This window comes from Cavia porcellus, unplaced genomic scaffold (genome assembly GCF_034190915.1).
Source record: "Cavia porcellus strain 051 isolate PalLab524CR breed Dunkin Hartley unplaced genomic scaffold, mCavPor4.1 scaffold_6, whole genome shotgun sequence".
NCBI classification, from domain to species: domain Eukaryota; kingdom Metazoa; phylum Chordata; class Mammalia; order Rodentia; family Caviidae; genus Cavia; species Cavia porcellus.
Genome location: NW_026947489.1, coordinates 28,190,380 through 28,206,140, shown reverse-complemented (window position 1 = coordinate 28,206,140; position 15,761 = coordinate 28,190,380). Strand labels below are relative to the sequence as shown.

At 43.4% G+C, this 15,761-nt stretch overlaps 1 protein-coding gene across 8 annotated transcripts in view; it reads left to right on the top strand.

Annotated features, from left to right (window-relative positions):
• The first annotated feature begins 8 nt into the window (after positions 1-8).
• Capn3 (calpain 3) overlaps positions 9-15,761 on the top strand; it is a 50,072-nt gene continuing 34,319 nt past the window's right edge. For 4 of the 8 annotated variants that reach the window (XM_063250207.1, XM_063250203.1, XM_063250201.1 and 1 more), the window contains exon 1: positions 10-629. In XM_063250207.1, the coding sequence (XP_063106277.1) occupies positions 324-629 (306 nt within the window). In that variant the 5' untranslated portion in view covers positions 10-323. Of the gene's footprint in view, positions 630-15,761 lie in introns of all 8 variants that reach the window. The other 4 variants (XM_063250204.1, XM_063250205.1, XM_063250199.1 and 1 more) reach the window with 2 other exon arrangements.

Below are 15,761 nucleotides of genomic sequence, written 5' to 3'. Positions count from 1 at the left end.
CTACTGAAACACAACCCTCACACTCTGTCACTGTCCCTCTGGCATGAGTGCAGCTGGTAAGAGCCCTCAGGTAAAAAGTCCTCAGAAATCCTGCTGTCTTCGTTCCTTGGGGAAACTTAGGGCTCCAGGATTGAAGCTTGGTTTCTTAAGTTGGACATTAAGCCAGAAGACTTTCTGACAGCTTTCAATTTGGAATTGGAGGTGGACATTTTTCTCTCAGATGACAGACCCACTCCAACTTCCCCTCTGCACTTGCTTCCCTTCCTTAAAGGTAGCAGTATCTTGTTTTCTGTAAAACCTCTTCCTTTCAAAAGTTGCCTGCCATGCAGACCGTCAGCGCATCTGTGGCCCCACAGACGGGGGCCGAGCCCCGGTCCCCAGGGCCAGTCCCACACCCAGCCCAGGGAAAGGCCACTGAGGCTGGGGGAGGACACCCAGGTGGCATCTATTCAGCCATCATCAGCCGCAACTTTCCTGTCATCGGAGTGAAAGAGAAGACATTTGAGCAGCTTCGCAAGAAATGTCTGGAAAAGAAAGTTCTTTATTTGGACCCTGAGTTCCCACCGGATGAGACCTCGCTCTTTTACAGCCAGAAGTTCCCCATCCAGTTCGTCTGGAAGCGTCCTCCGGTGAGTAGCTTCCTGGCTGGTGGCTGGGGCGCTCAGCACCTCCAGGCAGGCTGTGTGCACAGCCGCTGAGAGCAGGGTCCTGGCAGCGGCTCTGCTAAGTTTGTGTTCCAGTGGGAAAAAGGGGGGAGAAAGACAAAGCCTACACGTTTCACCAGACTAAAAGAAGAGGCAGGTCTGATACTCTCTTGCTTTGAGAGGGTGAGGGCTTGCTGAGTTTTGTATTGTTTGTGGTACTGAGGATTGAACCTAGCCTTTGCACTGAGCTGCATCCCTAACCCTTTTTACTTTGAGACAGATTCTCACTAAATTATGCACGCTGCGCCTGAATTTGGGATCCTCCTGCCTCAGCCTCCTATAGAACTGAGATTATAGGGATGGACCATTCGTGCTTGGTTAAAACTTGCTCTTCCATGAGTTTTTTGTAACTCATTTTAATTCATCCTATAAAAATAAATATTTCTCCTCCAGAACAAATTCCAGCAAGATCAATCCACACTCTCTGTTTAAACAGCTTGTATCTTTGTAAGAGTCTTTCCATTTCCCACAGAAGCCTAAACACAGGAAAGGCACAAGCAGAGACCACTTTTTCAAGCATGAGGCATTAGCAGGATGACAAGAACCCTAGCTCTTGTTTTGGTCTGTGTAACTCGCCTCACAGATGAGGAAACCAAGGTACGGCACACAGAGTGGAATCTGTCCAGTGACCATGTGACCGAGCCCCAATAAAATCTCTACTCTCCTGGGAAACTCTTCAGCCTCCAGGTGTCACTTACAGTGATCTACCAGTAGGAAAACTATGTCCCTGGCTCCTTTCATGATCATTCCACTAACATGACTCTTGTTCTTTTTTTATTTTTTGCTCTGTATTTTTTTCCAGGAAAATAAAACTGCCTACTATTATATAAAATACGAACACACATTTAATTAAGCTAGGCCCATTGGTTGACTGGCAGGGGAAAGACCAGGGTTTGGAAATCCAGTCTCTTTTGCTGGGCTCGGTAGTGCGAGGAGGGAAAGGAAGGGTGGCCTGGGCACTGGCAGACCTGCCGTCAGGCGTGTGGGAGGTGACTTATGTGGGAGGATGAAAGGCTTGGAGTTCAGGAGAGGGTGGCAGAGCCCCTCCAGGTGCCCAGGGGACAACGGGGGAGGGGCGGGAGGCGACGCGGCTGCTGCTCCCAACTCCGCGGCCCAGCCTGGGGTGTGCGGTACTGGACGGGCGCCCCGGGCACGGGACCTGGACCCTCAGCAGAGTCGCGGCGGCCCCAGCCTGTGCAGCCCGTCCTAGGCGCGGTCTCAGGACCAAGGCACCGGGGTCACCGGCGGGCGCCGGTAGGGGGCGCAGGGCGGCCTCGAGCTGGGCCAGCAGCCCCCTGCCCGGTAGGCGCCGAGGGAGCGCGCGGTGGGTCGCCCTGGAGTCCAGGTGCTGGCCGTGTCAGGATGAGGCTAGGGCGGCAGGCTTCGGGCGCTGGGGATTTCTGTACTTGGCCCAGGCTCTCGACCTGGGGACACGAGAAGGTCACCAGGTACAGGTGTGGAGTGGGCGCACCCCATGCTCCCTGGAGATCAGGGAAAGCGCCAGCCTCTGTCCTTCGTTCCTACCGCTGCTCAGAGTCACTTAGCAGGGTTATGGTGTGGAATTCAAGACCAGAGCAAATGGAGACAGGGCATCTTCTAGAACAACTCTAGAAGATGATTTTATTATGCCAGCGGGCTGACGGGAATCCCAGTTCCAAATCATCAGCTCCAACTGCAGTTTTGCAATCATTTATATATGTTTCCAAAAGGAAGTACAAAAGGCAGATAACGTAACATCCTTCGGCCAGTTACGTATTTCTTTGTCATTAATTGCTAGGCAGCTTCTTAACGAAGCCGAAGCTAAGTGAAGTTACCATCACATAAAATGGAGAAAGAATCCATCCTCCCACATAAGTCACCTCCCACACGCCTGAGGACAGGTCTGCCAGTGCCCAGGCCACCCTTCCTTACCCTGCTTGAACTACCGAGCCCAGCAAAAGAGACTGGATTTCCAAACCCTGGCTTTCCCCTGCCAGCCAATCAATGGGCCTAGCTGTAATGGAGGCAATGATGGCTTGAGACATCCTTGCAGTGAGAACTCTCTGGGAGTGAAAGCAAGAGAAACATTTCTTCTGGGCTGAGCTACACTTATCTTGTGATTGGCACCCGGAATGTCAAGCTTCATTAAGTTTGTAGCTTTCTAACCTGGGAACAGGCTGTGGTTTTTAGTTTCATCCTTGAATAGTGTTAATATGTTCAGTATCAGATGTATAAGTTTTTAAACTTTCTCTACATTAAAATAGCCTTTACAGTTAGAGGGCCTCTGCCTTCATTCCTGCCCCAGTCACCGACCACCTATAATGCCACTTATGGCTACTGTTTATTTCCTGCGGGAATCAAACCTAGAGCCTTCACATACTACACAAACACTTTGCCGTTGAACTACATCCCTGGACCTTTTAATTTTAAGACCGAGTCTTGCTCCAACTTGAGGTCTTCCTTCCTCAGATTCCTGAGTAACATGTGCCCAGATGGCACCCTCCTTAATTCAAGAAGTATCTTAGCCAAGAAACTACACACACATACACATACCAGTCTCAGGGCAAGTAACTAGGATGATAGCAAGACAAACTACATTGCTTTCTGGGAGATGGAGTCCTGATTGGAAAACAAGCATTTGTGAGAGTGACTGTGTGGTTGACTGTCAGTTGTCAGTGGCCAAGCTGGCACAGAATCAGATGGCAAGGACAGTTTACCTAATTCAGGGAGGAAGTGATCCAGGGAGAAGGCGGGTGCACTCCTTAACCGTGCTTTGGACTGTTAACCAGTGCTGGAGTACTCAACAGTCCTGTGTGCCACAGGACTCCTTCGCCATTCTGACCACTCTTAGGGAAAGCCCGTAATTATCCTGAGGGCCGCCGGTTCAGGAAAAAAACACTGCAAACCATTGTTGGGGTGGCACTTGTCTGTAATCCCAGCAACTCAGGAGACCGAGGTGCAGATCTGGAGTTCAAGGCCAGCCTGGGTAATATGATGAGACCCTATCTCCAAAAACAAAACATCCCAAAAAGTTTTTTTCAAAGAGCAAAGGAAACGCTGTGAGGAGCTTCACTCTCAGCCCAGTGCCTGTCCTGCTACCAGCGTAGTGGGGCATGTCCCATCCCTGCTGGCAGAGCCTCACTGACACCCCACTGCCCGAGGGTTAGGTCCAAACTCCTTAGCCTGCCTCAGGCTGCCCCGCCCGCCTGGCCACTTTGGTCCACTCCCTTCCCATGGACCCTGATTCACCAGCAGGCTGCCTGTTGCCCCTGGTCCTCTCCCCCAGGGTCTCCACTCTCCCGTCCTCTGCCTGGAATGCCCCTCCTGTTCTTACCTGATTGATTGGTCACCTTAGTCTCTCTCTGGAACTGCCCAGGAGTCACTTGCCTTAAGCCTCCAAGCAGGAGCCATTCTTGTTCCTCTTTAGACTCCTTCCCTGGCTGGACCGGACCTGTAGGGGCCACCAAGACCCCTGGGACCAGCCTGACTCACCAAGACAGAGGACTCCAGAAAGCCTTTCAACCACCACTGCAGAGGGTGGGGCGAAACCTACAAAGATTGTTTTTACCAAAATCATCGGTGGACTTAAGCCTTAAAACTGACTTGTGAATTAATAAAACTGTTTACCCTGCCAATTGTGTTCTACCTCTCACAGCCCGTGTCAGTGTGTGAAATGACAAACACCGAAAGGTCCAGTTGTTCCCCGGCTCCTCCACTACCAACAGCAAAGCCCCTGAACTTTCTATGGTCAAGTCACTGAAGGACCACATAGCAAATGTCCTGCGGGGCTTCCAATCGGGGAGTGCTGCCTTGTGAGCACAGAGCAGGCATCTAACACAGATGGTGGGAGTGGGTCCTGGGGAGATCCAGGCACAGTCCTTTACCTTCCATGTGAGAGCAAAGGGCAAGAGGCTGTCACACAGATTAGTTAAAATTAAAAACTATGATGACCCCAGAACTTTCTGTATTGCAAAGCCCTCTTGGAAGTGTCAATTTCCTGTGCATCGTGACTCCCGTCAGACGCGTGCCTCCACGCCAGGCTGTGCTAGCATCTTCTCCACCCAGCTGCGGAGCTCAGTGCAGTGGAAGGAAGCTTTAGGTAATGCTGGAAGAAGATGTGTCATGATCACAGAAAAGTGACCCCTGGAACGGAGTAGTAAAATCCAAGGCTGTTACACCAAGGGAAAAGTTTGCTTTCTTCACTTACTGTCTTGAGGACTACCACAGGTTTTCCTTTGATTCTTTACACACTTTGTGCTTACTTTTTAAATCCTTAACATGCAGAAGCTTTCTACTTTTTTCTTTAAGAAGAAAACTCATAAGGAAAAATTAGGTGGATTTTTTAAAATTACAGAGTACTTTCTCCAGGGATGGATGTAGTTGTTTTCTAGGGAAGAGAAGAAGGGGAAAATCATAGGTTTGTTTACAAGGAGGAGAGCTAGAAGGGAAGCAGAAGGGAACCCGGACAGGGCAGACAGCGCCCACCCACTGCAGCCCTCTCCACGGCCTAACCCTCACCTCATGTCTCCTGATCACCTTGGGGAACAACTGAGCAAGTGACTTTTTGGTGAAGAGCAGAGATTTGTGCTGCATCTGGATTCAGATGGGTGGGACTGAGCCACCACGAACTTAGTGTGGGAAGCATTAGAGCATGGAAAGAGAGATGCCAGAAAGATGGAGCTACCAGGAAGCACAGAGCTTCTGGTTGCAGGGTCTGCATACATGCTGTGAGCCAGGAGTTCCAAATGTGGCCCATCCCCAGCAAAGTCTGGGCCCCCCTTAACACATGGGGAGCATTCCAGGAAAAGCTCATGCAGCTATACTGTTTTCTTCCTTCCTTCCTTCCTTCCTTCCTTCCTTCCTTTCGTTTTTTTTTTGTACCAGGGATCAAACTCACAAAGCTGTACTGTTTTCATCCAACCTTCAAATAAAAACATTTTTTTAAGATAAAGTCTCTCTAGGTAGTCCAGGGTGGCCTTAAATTCACAGTGATCCTCCTATCGCAAGCCTCCCAAGTTCTGGAATCACAGGCGTGCACCACCAAGCTCAGCCCAACCTTCAAATTTAAATAATCATCAGAATGTTTAGCAGGGTGCCGCACACTCCGCAGTGATGAGAATGCTGAGAAACACCTCTGAGAGGGCTGAGGGTATAGCTCAGTGGCAGATCATTGACTGACATGTTCAGGCTGTAACATGGGGGAGGGGGACCAGCAGAGACCACCAGGCTCATGTACAGGCAGAATGGGGGGAACTGATTGTGGCCGGGTGCGGGCAGGTGGAGTGTGGTAAGACAGTCTGCAGGGAACAGACAGAAGTGTGTCCCTTTTCATAGGGACAGAGAGAAGGCGGGGACATTAGGCAGAAAGATCCCAATAAGCCTCTGTGGTTAAAGTTCTCTGGATGTCTTGCACCTCAGTGAGCAGAGTCCATGAAGTGTCCTGTATAAATTCTCAGGTGTCTCTAGCTGGCCTCAGAACCTGCCGGGAACCTGCAAAATTCCCTTTCCTGTCTCACCTCCTTTCCTGTGCTGGCCGTTACAACTGCAACACTGAGCTGAGTTCCCTGCAGAGTAGAGCTTCTGCTGGCAAGCAGGCTGGGGGCTGGAGACTCAGGTCCAGTTGGAGCCTTACACAGGCCTGGGTGCAAGTCCCATACAGCAAATTAAACAAACAAACAAACAAACAAACACTCCTTATGGATGACAGAAGCAAAATGTTTAGGAAGTCTTGCTTTAAGTCATTCCAAGTAGAAAATTTTCTTTTCCCGAATGGAAAAGGGACTGCTCTTCTTTGAACAACCTAAAACTCTCAACTTTTACAATCTTAAAAGTTGATCTTCACTTCTAGGTAGAGCTCCTCTGGCAGCAGCTGTAGAATGTTACCTCTGTCTCTAGCCCAGGTGACAGTGAAAGAGTCAGCTGCTTCCCCCTACATGGTGATCTTTCCTGTTCTTGAATTAGACACCCTTCTTTTTTTTTTTTAATCTTTTTTGTCTTTTTCCTTTTTATCAGTACCAGGGATCGAACTCACAACTGCCTGCTTGCAAGGCAGGCGCTTATACCACTGAGCTAAATCCCCAGCCCCTCGACACCCTTCTTTCACATCAAATAAACTCCTCTGACTTTACCCCCAAAAGATGACCCCAGAACTCCTCCAACGTTACCCTGAGGTATGATTTTCAGCACTGGGGATCCTAGTACTATGCTCCATACACGGTCAATCTGAATTATCAGTAGATCCTGTATTTGTAATTCACCTACTCAGTGAAATGTATTTATAACCCCAAGTTCAAGTTTATGGTAAATTGTGGAACTGGGAAAAATCCGAATTGCCCTGCACACTGGTTACCAGCTGAGCTGAGCGTTTGGCCGTCGCCTCCCCTCCACACCCTCAGAGCAGGCTGCACTGTGGGTTAGGGGTGGGAGTAGGGTTAGGGTTAGGGTAACACCTGAAGGAACATTGAATCCCAGGCATCTTCCCTGGTGAGAGTTAACCAGCCTGCACCGTTCAGATCTAAAAAGCAGAAATCCTGGGTTGGCCCAAAATAAAGTTATTCCCTGCCAGTGCGGGATGAGTGGAGAGCTAGAAGCCTCAGAGCTAGGGGCCCCCAGATCTTGGGCCTGGGGTGCAGGCTCTGGGGTACAGGCTTGGGAAGCTTCCTCTTCCTCTTCGCAGTGAAGCTGGCTTGGCGGAAAGATCAGTTTGGGGTCTGTTTCTGTCAGTGAGAGCAAAGTTTGCTCACCATACTGGCCACAAAGAGAAAGAACTGGGGGCTCAAGCCTAGTGGTCAGGACCGCTGGATTACAGTGTGTTTTTTCTCTGCTACAAGGAAGATAAAGACCTTTTCAAAGTCCAGCTGCTCTAAGGTGCACTCTTAAGTCCCAGATGCTCCAGGGAAGGTAATAATTACCACCATCACAGGGCAGAGTCAGCCCAGGGGTGACTGCCATGTCTGAAAGATGACCTGATGCAGATCCCAGCTCACCTTTAACCCTGTGACCTCACGCAGGTGACTGATTGTCTTTAGGTCTCCATTGTTGGCATGAGAATTAAATGAGATACTAACTATAACACTTAGCACAATGGATCAGCTGGTCGGTGACAACAGACATAGACAGTGAAAGGCAAATGCGGCCGGGACTGTAGCTCGGTGGCAGAGCTCCGGGACAATTCTGTGACCTTTAGGCCACCTTTTTATACTGCAGCAGATGGCAGCTCCTCCTGCAGGCCATGGTGGGGACAGTTCTGAATACCCCGATAAACCAGCCGACATGATTCAGCAGTACAGGGCAGGAATGGGAAGGGCGGGGAGGGAAATGGCCAAGAGAGACACCTTTCCCCAGTCACTGCCTGTGAAACACCTCTTCATGTCTTTGGCTGTTTTTTTTATTTCACACATTACTGAACCTGAGTTTTAAAAATATTCTCCATAGGTTTTTGTATCTATTTCATTAGTGAGAATTCATGAACTTGTGATCATTATTTCCCTACCTTCCTTCCTTTTTCTGTTTTTTCTTTTCTTCTTTTTCTTTTTCATTTTTTCCTGACACCAAGTCTCACCTACAGTGCGGGCTGGTCTTGAAGCTGTTGATGTGTATGTAGCCCCGACTGGCCTGGTGATCCTCCTGCCTCAGCCTCCCAAGTGCTGGGCCTGTGTTACCATGCCTGGCTGGTTGCCCTTTCTTTACTGTGCGATTTTGTTATCAAGGTTCTACTCTCCTCACAAAATGAGTGGAAAATGTTTTTTCTTCCATTCTCTAAGATTGTATGCAAGAATAGCTAAAGATTTCTCTATCTGGTAGAATTTTGCCAGTGATTCTATACAGATTTTTTAAAATCAACTGCTTTCGTCTCCAGTAGTGATAAGATTATGTGAAATTGTTTTTCTTCTTGGGTCAGTGGTAATTTCTTTTATTTTCCTTTTTTGTTAGTACGTGTTTTATTAGCATATAGTTACACTCCTTTGTGGACTAGGTATACGTGTTTTCATCCCCTTCTCCCTCCCATTCCTCCTCCTCTGTCTCTGTCTCTGATCCAATCGCCATGTGAGAAAGATCTCTCTCTCTACTTCCTATGAGCATTTACTTTATTCTTTATTTATACTTTGGTTTCTCCTATGCAAGAAACCATGCAATATTTAACCTTCTGTGTCTGATTTATTCACTTATTATGGTCTCAAGATGCATTCATTTTCCTGCAAATGACTCAGGGTTATCCTTCTTATGGCAGAGTAGTACTCCACTGTGTGTAAGTAACACATATTCTTTTTCCACTCATTTGTTCATGAAAATATAGTCTGCTTCCAAGATTTAGCTATCGTGAATTGTGCTACTGTGGTTATATAAGCATCACCCTATTATGATGTCTTTAACTCTTTCAGGGTCAAATAGAAACTGCAGTTCTAGTTTTTTGATGAATCTCCACATTGATTTCCATAGTATTTTACTAGTTTACATTCCCACTAACAGTGTAAAAGGGTTCCTTTTCCCCTGCAGCATCTCTGGCATTTGTTATTATTTGTTTCTTGATGCCAACTATTCCTTCTGGAGTAAGGCAAAATATCAGTGTTGTTTTTATTTGCTTTTTCTAATGGCCAGAGATGTCGAGCATTTCTTTATTTATTGGCCATTTGTACTTCTGTGAAGTGTTTACTCATCTCATTTACCCATTGTTTGGTTCTTTTATTTTGAGGGTCTAATCTTTTGAGTCCTTTATGTATTATAGATATTATGCCTCTGAGGTGGCAAAATTTCTCCTGTTCCAGTAAGTTGTCCTTTTGCTCTGTTGTTTGTTTTGTTATGCAGAAGCTTTTTAATGTGATATGATTTCATTTGTTGATTCTCAGGACTCTTTCCTGTGCAGCCAGGGTTCTGTTCAGAAAGTCCTTGCCGACACCTATGATTTCAAGAGTTCGACCCATTTTACCTTCCAGAGGGTTAAGTGTTTCTCTTCTAACATTGACTTCTTTGATCCATTTTTATTTTGGTTTAGTAGATGATAAATGAGTCTAAATTCAGTCTTCTGCATGTGGAGAGGCAGCCTTCCCCATGCATTTTATTAAAAGCTACACTTCCTGTAGGGTGTGTTTTTGGCCCCTTTGTTGAAGATGAAATAGTTGAATGTGCTTGAGGTAGTTTCTGCATCCTCTGTTCTGTCCAACTGACCTGTGTATCTTTTCATGCCAGTATCATGCTATTGTAGCTTTGCAAGATAACTTCAAATTTGATATTGTGATGACTCCTGCTTTGCTCTTTTTACTCAAGATTGCTTTTGTTATTTGTGTGTGTGTGTGTGTGTGTGTCTTTTTTGTTTTTATCGGTACCAGGGATCGAACTCACAACCACCTGCTTGCAAGGCAGATGCTTATGCCGCTGAGCTAAATCCCCAGCCCCGATTGCTTTTGTTATTATGGCTCTTTTCTGATTCCATATAGATTTTAGGATTGCTTTCTCCATTTCTGTGAAGAATATTGTTGGTTTTTGAATTGGGATTGCATTAAATCTGTATATCAATTTTGGAAGTATGGCCATTTTTACTATATTGACTCTAAAAACCCAGGAACAGAATATAGCCTTCCATTTTCTGATGTCCTCTTTGATTTCATTTTCCAGAGTACTGTAGTATTCATTGTAGAGATCTTTTATTTTCTTAGTTAGGTTAATTCCTATGTGTTTAATTGTTCTTGGTGCTATTATGAATGGTATTTATTCTTAATTTCTTTCTTAGTGGGTTAATTATTATTGTACAGTGACATATTAATTTTTGTGTGTTAATTTTGTAACCTGCTACATTACCGAACTTTGTTATTAATTCTAAGAGTCTTTTAGTGGACTTTTTTGTTCCTATATAGAGGATCATGTCATATGCAGATAATGACAGTTTGACTTCTTCTTTTCCTGTCTGTATCCCTTTTATTTCTTTTTGTTGCCTAATTACTCTGGCTGATGTTTCAAGTACTCTGTTGACCTGGGTATTTAGCTCAGCAGTATAAGTCCCTGCCTGGCAAGTGTGAGGTCATAAATTCTATTTCTGGTACCCAAATTTTAAAAAATTCACTCTGATCAAGTACTATGTTGAAGGTGAGTAGTAGATGTCCTTGTCTTGTTCCTGATTTTAGAGGAAAATCTTTGCACTTTTCCTAACTCAGTATGATATTGGCAATGGATTTATCATAAATGGCTTTTTATCAGATTAACTTTCTCCCATACCTATTTTCTTCAGTGTTTTTGATCAGGAAAGGGTGCTGAACTTTGTGAAAGGCTTTTGTTTGCATCTCTTGAGATGCTCATGTGATTTTTATCCTTGCTTCTCTTTGTGTGATTTGAATATGTTGAACCACTCTTACATCCCTGGGATGAAACTGGTTTGTTATAATGCATGCTCTTTTTGATGATTTATTATATTACATTTGCCAATACCTTGTTGAGGATTTTTGCATCTATACTCATTAAAGAGATTGGTCTATAGTTCTCTTGTTTGGTTGAATCATTGTCTGGCTTTGGGATCAGGGAAATGCTTGCTTCCAAGATTGACTCTGAAAGTACTCCTTGCAATTCATTTTCATTAAAGAGCTTGAAGAATACTTGTGTTAGATCATCCTTGATTTTTTTTTTTAGAATTCAGCAGTGAATCTATATAAACTTGGCTTTTCTTAGTTCATAGGATTTTTTAAATTATTATTATTATTATTATTATTATTATTACAAATTCAATTTTATTGCCTGTTATTGGATCATTCAGTTTTTAAATCATCTCATTTAAGTTTTGGCAATTCACATGTATCTAGGAATCAATCCAATTCTTCTGTATTTTCCAATTTATTGACAAGCAGGTTTGTGAAGCACTTTGATTTCAGCATTGTCCATTGTGATTTCACCTTTTTCATTTCTAATTGCATTGGTTTGGGTCTGTTTTCCTTTTCCTTCCCTTTAGTTAGATTAGCTCAGTATTTGTCTATTTTGCTTATTCTTTCAAAGAACTAACTCTGATTCCCTGATTCTTTGCATTTTTTTAAATCTCAATTTCATTGACTTCTGCTCTGATCTTTATAATTTCCTTCTTTATATTAGCTTTTGGTCTGGATTGTTCCTGTTTTTGCAGGACCTTGAGGTGTATCATTAGGTTATATTTGGTCTCACTCTGTTTTCGTGGTATGAATATTCATGACTATAAATTTTTCTCTTAGAACTATTTTCAGAAATCCAGTTTATTTATTTATTTATTTATTTAAATTTTATTTTTTTTGATACCAGGGATTGAACTCACAACCTCTTGCTTGCCAGGCAGATGATTATGCCACTGAGCTAAATCCTTAGCACCCCACTGTTGATTTAAGAATGTATATTAAGCCAGGCATGGTGGTGCACTCCTGTAATCCTAGTACTTGGGAGGTTGAGGTAGGTGAACCATTTCAGGTTCAAGACCAGCCTAGACTACAAAGTAGCTCAAGGCCAGCCTAAATTGCATAGTGAGACCCTGTCTCAAAAAGATTTTAAAAAAAATAAAAAAGAGTGTGTATTAAATAGTTTGTCTATCTGCATGACTTTAAAAGAAATTAGATGTATTTAATGTAGATATTAGTTTATGAGAGGGTTGCAGACCTATAAATAATATTTTACTTTCCACTTTAGAATGTAAGTTTTCACTGTTATCACTGATGGTCACTGAAGACTGTTTATGTAAATATGATGACTTTAAGGTACAAATTAGGATAATGGATGAAATTAATTTTATTGCTGTGAAGCAAAAGTACAAAAACGAAGATTCTACAACTGAAATGTAAAAAATATACGTTGACCAGAGAATGTTTGAAAAAATAAATATATGGTACTATATAACACGACAATATGACATAGAGAAAGCTTACCAGTTATAACTAAGGCCAAGTCTAACAGCTGCTACATAAACTTTTTTATTGTGATCAAATACACATGGGGGGGATGCGAGGGGAAGGGAAAGGAACTCCCACAATGAGTGGAATCTTTGTGTACCGCAAATGTGTTCTGCGTCATTTTGCTCAGCTCTGCTGCCTTTTCATTAGTGTCTTCTGTAGCCTTGCTGATCATTTTGTTTATTTGGTCCAATATCTGTTCATACGTTTCTTCTATGAGCTTGCCAAATGCCTGGGTCTGTTCTGTTATCTCTCCTGATAGCGTTTGGAGACAATGTGGTGTGTGGTTTTAGTTTTCTCCCTGTCAGTGTCCCAAGAATTAGCTTTGCGGGAGTTGGGTGTTTTAGAGGTTGTTTTGTTGGCTTATCTTCTCATGTTCTATTTTTTGTTTGTTTTTGTGTTCAGGCTTGCGCACTGATTGTAGTGGAAAGTTCTGTTTCTGATATGGGGATGTCTTTAGTTAATGTCTATTTTTCAATGGTGTCCTTTGGGCAGGGATAACTATTGGCCTTTGCCTCCACACCAGGATCCAATCATCTCTGTGCAACAGTGAACAGAAACAACAAAAGGACACCTAGGATTTGAAGGCAGATTTACTGTACATCAAAGAGGAATGACAGGGAATCAATTGTCTCTCAAATTGTCGGGCCCCAAAGGCTTCGGGAGGGAGGTTTTTATGGTCTGTAAAGAGGAGATACAGAGATAGGGTACTTGGCTGTCTTTGATTGGCTCCTACAATAAGCATCATAGTAACCAGCTATGCATCGCCCTGACCAGTCATTTTTAAGAAACAGAAGCAACCAGAACTACAACAGGAGCTAATACCTGGTAACTGAAGTGTACTGGCTGAGGGGGGGGGGTCCTATTACATCTATTTACCTGGAACGGGAGATCATAGTGTAGCTGGCCCACTACCCAGATCCCCAGGAATGAGCCACAATATTGTTAATGACCCCAAGGCAATCTAGATAGTGGCCTCCCAAGAAAACCAATTAATAACAACAGCTGTGTCACCTTGGCTATAGTAATAAAATCAACCTCAGTGATAGCATCAAATGCAAACTGAGTCCTGACAAACCCTAACTGAGTACTGACAAACCCTAAGTACCCAATAACATACCACCCTTAACCACAATAAGAGGTCTATAATTATAGTATGAATACTAAAACAAACCAAAAATTTACCTACTGTTGACCTGGTATGTATGTACAAACAATAGGACAGTATGCAGCAGCAATAACGTAAAGTTAACTAGTTAACTAGAGAGTCATAAAGCTTAATAGTTATACTAGTAAAGATAGAGGGAATGGGGAACCAGAGAATAAAAAAGCAAAATTTAAGAAATTAATCAATGGGATATGAGAGGGAGGAGATAAAAGTGAGATAGAGGGTCCTATTGAGGAGTAAAAGGAAATTAACTGTGCTAGACAACAATCACAGGAAAGAGTGAACAAGAAAAAGAACAAAGATAAACAGAACTGGGAGTAAGGCACGCGCCTATAACACTCAGGAGGCCGGGGCAGGAGGGTTGCCACAGTGTGAGGCACCCTGGGCCACACAGAGTTGAAGGACAAGCCCAGCTGCGTAGGCTCGGCTCCCAGAGCAGTGAGATTATAGCTGTCTGCCAACATACTTAGCTTTGAAACAGTTCTTATTAAATGCTTAAAAAAAAAAAAAAACTTTCTCGTTCTATCCTTGATTTAAAAAGCGTATTTTCCAAAGTTCTTTTTTCATTCTACTGGTTTGAAAGTTTAGATTATTTCTGTTGTTCTAGAAGTTGCCCTAAAAATGTCAACATGTATATTTATCTTAACAAAGTCTGAAACTAATTAATAACTTTATCTTAACTAACATAAGGACCATAAAGCAATTAAGTACCTCTCTCCTAATTAGCATGCCATTGCCTTATAGCATTTTATTTTTTTATTTTTTTCTAATCCATTTTATTTCAAGGAAAAAAAGAAGAAGAAGACACAAACAAAATTTCAAAATATGTCAAGCAGGGGCAACAATGGTGTATACATTGCACATTGTCATCCCCAAATCATCCACCAGAGCACAAGTCATCTGCCTACAGTTGCCCAAACAATATCATAGCATTTTAACTCTATCTTAATTTTCCAATTTTTAAAATGAGAAATTTTAAATGTGTGTGTGTGTGTGTGTGTGTGTGTGTGTGTGTGTGTGTGTGTGTGTGTTCCTGTGCATACACAGTTGGTACTGGTGATCAAACCAGGGTGGCTCAACCGTTGAACTACATCCCTGACCCCTTGCTTTTTATTTTGAGACAGAGTCCCTCTAAATTCCCAAAAACTTGCCCAAGGTGGTCCTGAATTGAAATTCTTTTGCCTTAGCCTCTAAGCAGCTGGGATTACAGGCATGTCCTACTACCAGGCCCAGCTAAGACACTGTAATTTTTAATCAGCCAATATTTGCTTAGGTTTATATGTTTACCGAGTTCTCAATTTTCTGTTCCTTCTTATAGCTTGAAATTTTCCTTCTAGAATAATTTCCCTCTTCTTGAAGTGCATTTTTTGGGAGCTCCATTAATGAGTGTCTGCCTATTATGAAGCATTTTTATTTGTATGAAATTTTCTCCTAGCTGGAAGTAGAGGCACACACATGTAACCCCAGCCTTTGGGAAACTGAGGCAGGAGGACTGCTGCAAGTCTGAGGCCAGCCTAGGTTACATAGTGAGATGAGGACCAGCCTGAACTACATAGCAAGACCCTGTATCAAAAAACTAAAAAAAAGAAATTTTATCTCAGACTTAAAAGAAATTTTCCTGGTAGAATAGGTAAAAACCTTGAAGACATTGGTATAGGCAAAGACTTTATGAATAAAACCCTGATCACGCAGGAACCATCCCAAAGAATCAACAACTGGGATCTCGTCTTATTAAAAAGCTTTGGCACAGCAAGATAAACCACCAACAGAGTGAAGAGACAACCCACAATGTGGGAGAAAATGTTTGCCAGCTGTTCCTCAGACAAAAGATTACTATTGAGAACATATATAAGAAGTCAAAAAACTCAGCTCTCCAAACTTTAAAGACTGAACCCAAAAGTAGGCAGCTGAGATGAATACAAACTTCTCAGATGAAGAAATATGAATATATATATATATATATAAACAGCAAATAAATATATGAAAAAATGTTCAGCCTCATTGGTAATTTAAAATATG